The sequence below is a fragment of the Myotis davidii genome, unplaced genomic scaffold (assembly GCF_000327345.1).
Source record: "Myotis davidii unplaced genomic scaffold, ASM32734v1 scaffold46, whole genome shotgun sequence".
Taxonomy (NCBI): Eukaryota; Metazoa; Chordata; class Mammalia; order Chiroptera; family Vespertilionidae; genus Myotis; species Myotis davidii.
The window spans coordinates 3,519,913-3,526,369 of record NW_006383006.1 but is presented as its reverse complement, the minus strand read 5'-3'; the positions used below and the strand labels follow the sequence as shown (position 1 = coordinate 3,526,369).

At 44.2% G+C, this 6,457-nt stretch overlaps 1 protein-coding gene across 1 annotated transcript in view; it reads left to right on the top strand.

Moving 5' to 3' along the window:
* Nucleotides 1-77: 77 nt before the first annotated feature.
* HAUS2 (HAUS augmin like complex subunit 2) overlaps nt 78-6,457 on the top strand; it is a 17,341-nt gene continuing 10,961 nt past the window's right edge. The window contains exon 1 of the mRNA XM_006779519.2: nt 78-219. Coding sequence (XP_006779582.2) covers nt 127-219 — 93 coding nt within the window. The 5' untranslated portion in view covers nt 78-126. The remainder of the gene's footprint in view (nt 220-6,457) is intronic.

The window sequence follows — 6,457 nt, the reverse complement described above, 5'->3', positions numbered from 1 at the left end:
AGCCTGCGGGGCGCTTCCCGGGCTTCCGCCTGAGCGGACACGCCCCGTGACGTCATCGAAGCGCGCGTCGCGTCGGGCGGGCGTTCCACTCATTCCCGGCGCCCCTCGCGGAGGTGCATCTCCGCCATGGCTGCGGCCGACCCTGGGGACCCGGCGCCTGAGCCAAACCCTGCCGGGCTACTGCTGGGCCATATCATGGCCTCGGGGACAGTCGCTCAGGTAGGTGGGCGGCGATGGCGTCATTAAGGGGGTGCCCCGGTGGCGACAGAGGGAGGCTGTGAAGCGGTCCTGGCGGAGGCTGTGCCAGAGGAGACACGGGCTGAGCCGGTTCCAGGCCACGGCAGGTACCGTTCTGCAAACGGCTCGCCGAGACGGGTTTCGGGTGTCTGCAGGCGAGTTATCCCAGGTCTGTTCGTAGGAGATAATAAAGACCGGTTTTCCCGCCTTTTTCCCCTCCTTCTTCTTCTGAAACATAGTAATCCTTCCTTTGGAAAACTGCTGTTTGGACTACTCCGTTATTCTTAGATAGTCTCTTATTCTGTAGGTAAACTCTATTTTTAGACTGTAAAATAACTGTTTTTTGTTTGAATACTAAAGATAAACTTAACTGTCTGACCTTGCAAGCTAGCCATCTAAAGGGGCTGATACACTGATACTGATATTAATTCACATATTCTGCCAAGTGTTTGTTCATCCAAGGTTACAGGTGTCTATAGATATGATATGGTACTCAAAGTTACAAGTTGTCTGTATAGATATGACAGGTGTTTGTTAGATTGTTATTAACTTGATTAGGGTTCTCCTAAGCTGGCCTTTGCTAAAAACATCCTTAATCTGATTGAGGTATGTTCGCTGAGGTCGACCCCTTCCAACTCTCCCATCCACACTGGTCTTGTATACTTGTTTCTTCTATCTCAGTGGTCGGCAAGCTCATTAGTCAACAGAGCCAAATATCAACAGCACTTCAAAATAGACTCGGCCAGGCTGAAAACCAACTTCTGCGCATGGGCCACGAAGTTTCAATCGCACTGTACATGCACCCGCACGTGGTATTTTGTGGAAGAGCCACACTCAAGGGGCCAAAGAGCCGCATGTGGCTCGCAAGCCACAGTTTGCCGGCCACTGATCTAGTGCTACCATCTCTAGATTGTAATGAGTGACGGGTTGGGAAACCGGTTAATTGAAGCATACGTTCCCTGACAAGTGAGGTATTGAAGCATGTTTGGGGCGGGAGGCGCCGAGTACCCTAGAGCGCCAGGGGAAACGCACATCTTTAAAGGGCCCTCAAAAAAGTATTGGTGATAAAGACCTGAAAGACCTCGTAACATGGATGGAGGAAGCGACTAATTTTGAGAAGGAGAGACCAGAGAGGATAGCCCATGGGGTGGGTGGTCTTAGGTTTGGCAAGAAGAGTGTGTTCATAGTCCAAAGGGAAGAAGCCAATAGAGGGAGAAATGGAAGATGTGAGGAAATAATGGAACACAAGTGGCAAAAGTGACTCGGGAATCGGAACGGAGGGAAACAAGAAAGAAAACTTTACAGAATGAGGAAGTTGAGGAATATCACTAAGAAAGGAAACAGAAAGGTAAAATCATCCGCAGAGATTAGCAATATAAACATGATGAAAGATTGACAGAAAATATACCACTTTTTATACTTAGAGCATTCTACTACCTTACTATAGAATAGAAGAAACTAAGGCCTAAGGAGACCAAGAAATTTGCCCAAGGTCACTTAACGAGTGAAGCAGGGTTAGGTACCAGCGTTCTCCCTTTCCTGACAGCATCTCAAAGATGAATTGTGGTACATACTACTATGACCCGATCTTGAAGGTTTAAACTTCTGTTGAAGAACTCTTCTAAATTACTGGAAGACCTAAGTAACAGGAACTTCTGGATTGTGTGGTGGGGGTACAAGGCGTAGTAATGAGTACATTGGAAAATAGGTAAAACGTAACTACATCACTCACCAGGTCTTGCCTTCCTGGCTTCTCTCCTGTGTTTTCTTCCTACCAAGTTGCCTAGTACTCTCAGCTGTTACCAGTTCTGTAACAAAGTAATTTAATAAACCCATTCTATAAGACATTTGGGACTTACCCATGTAGAGCTACTGACAGAAGGTAATTAACACCTAAACTAAAGGAGTAAGTCTCCGGTGAGAGGATTTTAGGCATTGATGGGTGAGCTGTTTGTTGGTGTAGTGGTGGTTTTGGGGAGGATCTTCCTAGTGTCCTTCAAGTAACACCAATTAGACAGTTACCTGTTTTGCCTAGGTAAGTTCTGCCAATCCATAGCTCCATAAGACCATCTTAGTCTTACCGCACTGCCAATCCCAATGAAGAACGTTACAGATTTGTAGTATGATTTTACTTTAAGCAAACTTTGCATATGAAAACCTACTTTAATTAGAAGGGTTTAGCATAGGTTCTTTCAAAATGATACATTACATGATCCCTTTAAACAGTCCATTTCTTAAGTGCACACATCATTCTATGTGCATTAAAAATTAAGAGTAATGCTTAAAATTGTTGTGATACAATTCTTCTAGAAAACATAGCTTTGTTGAGTTTTGATCTATTCATTGGAGAACGATTTAGTGAAAGAAACGTAGGATTAACTGTCTGTAGAATAATATGGGGTATTTGCTTTCTTTTATGCTTTAGTGGCCTTACATTCTAGATCAAGCATGTCAAACTCGTGGCCCACAACGAATATTTTTGCGGCCCAGTCAGTATAACAGTATTTAAGAAAATGTTTTAATAAAAATTTTGTAACTTATCCTGTTATTTTACAATATCCTGTTATACATAATTACTAATAAAGAACTACAACGTTCGCTAATGACTGATTACTATAATCGTGTTGCATTTATTTCCCTTAAGTGCCTATGCGCAGGCGCACCATTTCTCTCCACTAACACTAACAGCGAATATTTTAGTAGCTGATGATTGCCACGTCATTAGTCTTGGACTGACTTGTTTGGTGTGCGCAACAGGAAATATTTCACTTTTGGAGAACAAGAAAAATAGGTTTATTTGCGTTATGTTTATTAATTTGTGCAGTTATTCAGTGTCTTGTAAGTTACTGTTCAAGAAAAAATATTAAGTTTTATTAACATGTTCTATTATTTTATGTTAAGGATTACTCATTTATTTCAGCCCTTTGTATTCAGCATGTCTCTATCAAAATAAACCTACGTTTCTACGAAAATTGAAGCTTTTGTTTTTTTGCGGCCCACATAAACTTAAACCTTGTTTATTAGGCCCATGTTAGCCTTTGAGTTTGACATGCTTGTTCTAGATATTTTTCAGGCAAGTTTGTGTTAGTCATGGTATCTTGATTAAAGCTCCCTATACTGGCAATGTATAAGATAAGGATCTGGATCTACAAAACACCCAAAATCTACTATTTTCTAATATATATATATTAGGGCTTATTCACAATCGTCAAATAGAATTTCTGTTTACTAGAGTAATTTGGCTGCTCTTTAATTCCTATCTTTTTTTTTTTTTTTTTGGTTCTTCCTTTCTTAAAGATTCTTATTTTCCCTCTGGTTTCTATCACAAGTTCTTGGCTAAGCTCCATTACCCTGTTGTTGAACCCAACAGTTTATTAGTTTGCAAGTGAACAACTAAGATTAGTGTATACATATGGAGAGATAGAAAGATACCAGAGAGTGAGTAGGTTACAACGAGAAATGGGAGATATTTTGCTTTTCATTTACTTCTACCTAAGAGAGAGCAGAAAGAAAAGAGGCTATGATGGAAATGCAGTATATATGATGGTTCTCATTTCAGCCCTGATGCACTCTGACAGTGTGAAGTTGGACTAACATTTAACCTTCGCAATTTTCAATTTTTGCCATCAGTAAAATATCTTGTTACCTACCTCAGTGAATGGCAAGCTATCTGTTCAGTCACCTGAAGCAGGATCCTTGGAGTCAGTATTAACTTGACTTTATCACTCATTACCCATATCAACTAGGACTTGTCAATTCCGTCTTCCCAGGGATTCATATCTCTGCCCGCTTTCCTTTTTAACTGCTACCCCTATTCCACATTGTCATCTCACCTGGAATGCTATAATAGCCTCTTATCTAAATATCCAATCTTCACTCCTCCACTAGGTTTTTTTGTTTGTTTCATATTGTTGCCTAGTTTCCAGAGTGTTTTATATTCTAATAAAATGCACATAACATAGAATTTGCCATGTTAACCATCTTAAAATGTACAACTCAGTGGCATGAAGTACAGTCACAAGGCTGTGAAACTATTTTTAAAACTATTCCTTATCATTCCCCAATGGAAATCCCATACTCATTAAGATGTCACTCCCCATTCCTTCTTCTCCCAATCCCTTTAGGTTTTTTTCACTAGAGGCCTGGTGCAGGAATTCATGCATGGATGGGATCTGGCTTGCCTGCCTGATCGGTAGGAGGGGGGATAGAGGGGTGGGCTGGCCAGGGGGAGGGGTTGTGGGTGGTTGGCCAGCCGGCCCCGCCCCCAGTCGAACTCTTGGTAGAGGGGACAATTTGCATATTAGCCTTTTATTATAGGACTAGAGGCCTAGTGCACAAAAATTTGTGCACTTGCGGGGGGGGTCCCTCAGCCTGGCTTATGCCCTCTTGTAGTCTGGGACCCCTTGGAGGCTATCCACCTGCTGGCTTAGGCCCACTCCCTGGGGGATTGGGCCCAAGCTGGCAGTCAGACACCCCTCTGGCAGCCCAGAAGCCCTCAGGGGATGTCCACTTACCAGCAGGGAGCAGACCTAAGCTGCAATGGGACATCCTTAGTGCTGCCGAGAAGGCAGAAGAGGCTCCCGCCACCACCGTTGTGCTGGCAGGCATCAGTCTGGCTTGTGGCTGAGCAGAGCTCCCACTGTGGGAGCACACTGAGCACCAGCGAACAGCTCCTGCATTGAGGATCTGCCCCCTGGTGGTCATTGTATATCATAGTGACCAGTCATTCCCAGTCGTTCTGCTGTTAGGGTCAATTTGCATATTACCCTTTTATTATATAGAATAGAGGCCTGGTGCACAGGTGGGGGCCGACTGGTTTGCCCTGAAGTGTGTCCTAGATTAGGGTGGGGGTCCTGCTGGGGTGCCTGGCCAGCCTGGGTGAGGGGCTGATGGGTGTTTGCAAGCTGGTCACACCCCCTTCAGGGTGGGGGTCCCCACTGGGGTGCCTGGCCAGTCTGGGTGAGGGGCTGAGGGCCATTTTCTGGCTGGCCAAGCCCCCCGGCGACAGAAGCTCCCAGCCTCTCCTTTTTTTCTTTTTTTTTATTCTGGGATTTATTTACCTTCTATAATTGAAACTTTGCAACCTTGAGTGGAGCTCAGAGCCGGCCAGGGCAGGCAGGAAGCTTGGCTTCCTCCATTGCCAGGGGCAACCCAAGCCTCCTGCTCGCTCCAGCTCCGTGGCCACAGCCAGCTGGAAGCAGGTATCTGGGGTTCATTTATCTTCTATAATTGAAACTTTGTTGTCTTGAGTGGAGCTCAGAGCCGGCCGTGGCAGGCGGGAAGGTTGGCTTCCTCCATCACTGGAGCATCCAAGCCTCCTGCTTGCTCCAGCTCTGTGGCTGCCAGCTGCCATCTTGGTTGGGTTAATTTGCGTATAGTTGCTCTGATTGGCTGGTGGGCGTGGCTTAAGGCATAGCGAAGGTACAGTCAATTTGCATGTTTGTCTTTTGTTAGTGTAGATTGCCAATGCATGTCGTATGTGCCAGTCGGAGGGTTGGTCATTTAGCCTTTTATATATATAGGTACTACCCACACTTACATTTCTATGTGTGTTATACATGGTGCCCTAAAAAAATGTGTACACACTTTGAAAGATTATAAAGTCAGTTCATTTTCAAAATTTAAAAGAATCTACAGAAATGAGTAATTTTTTTTTTTGTCAATGCCTGTTTTCAAACTGATGACCATTTTGGTCCAAGTACTGCTGATAATGCAAAGCGGTGAAATCGCAATATCAAGAATCATTTTGTTTGGTATTTGTGTGCCCTCAACTCATTGACTGTTGCCAGTTTTGTACTGTAAACTTTATCTTTTATGGGTCTCCATAAAAAAAAAGTCTAGTGGCACTTTAGGATAAATTTTCTTTGTTCAAAGCTTAGTCTGGCCTCACCCATTATTTCAAATTAGTTAAAACTGAAAAGGAGTGAAAATTGAGTGAGTTATCAGCTGTTAAAGTGTGTATACATTTTTGGGGGGACACCCTGTATGTCAAAAGTGCCAGCAGTTGTGTGTGCCAGATGCCTTGGAACATTCTAGCGTGGGTCGATCCCTCTGGATTATTGTTACTGTTGGTCCTTGGAGTTTCTACTTGTTGTCAACAGTGCCGGTTGCAGCAGGTGATGGGCTGAGGCATCCCTGGTTGTTAGAAAGGAATCTTTCTGGAAGCCTGCTTGCCATCTGCCTGTTCCTGCTGCCCAGCCCCCTCGCACAGAGCCCTGCT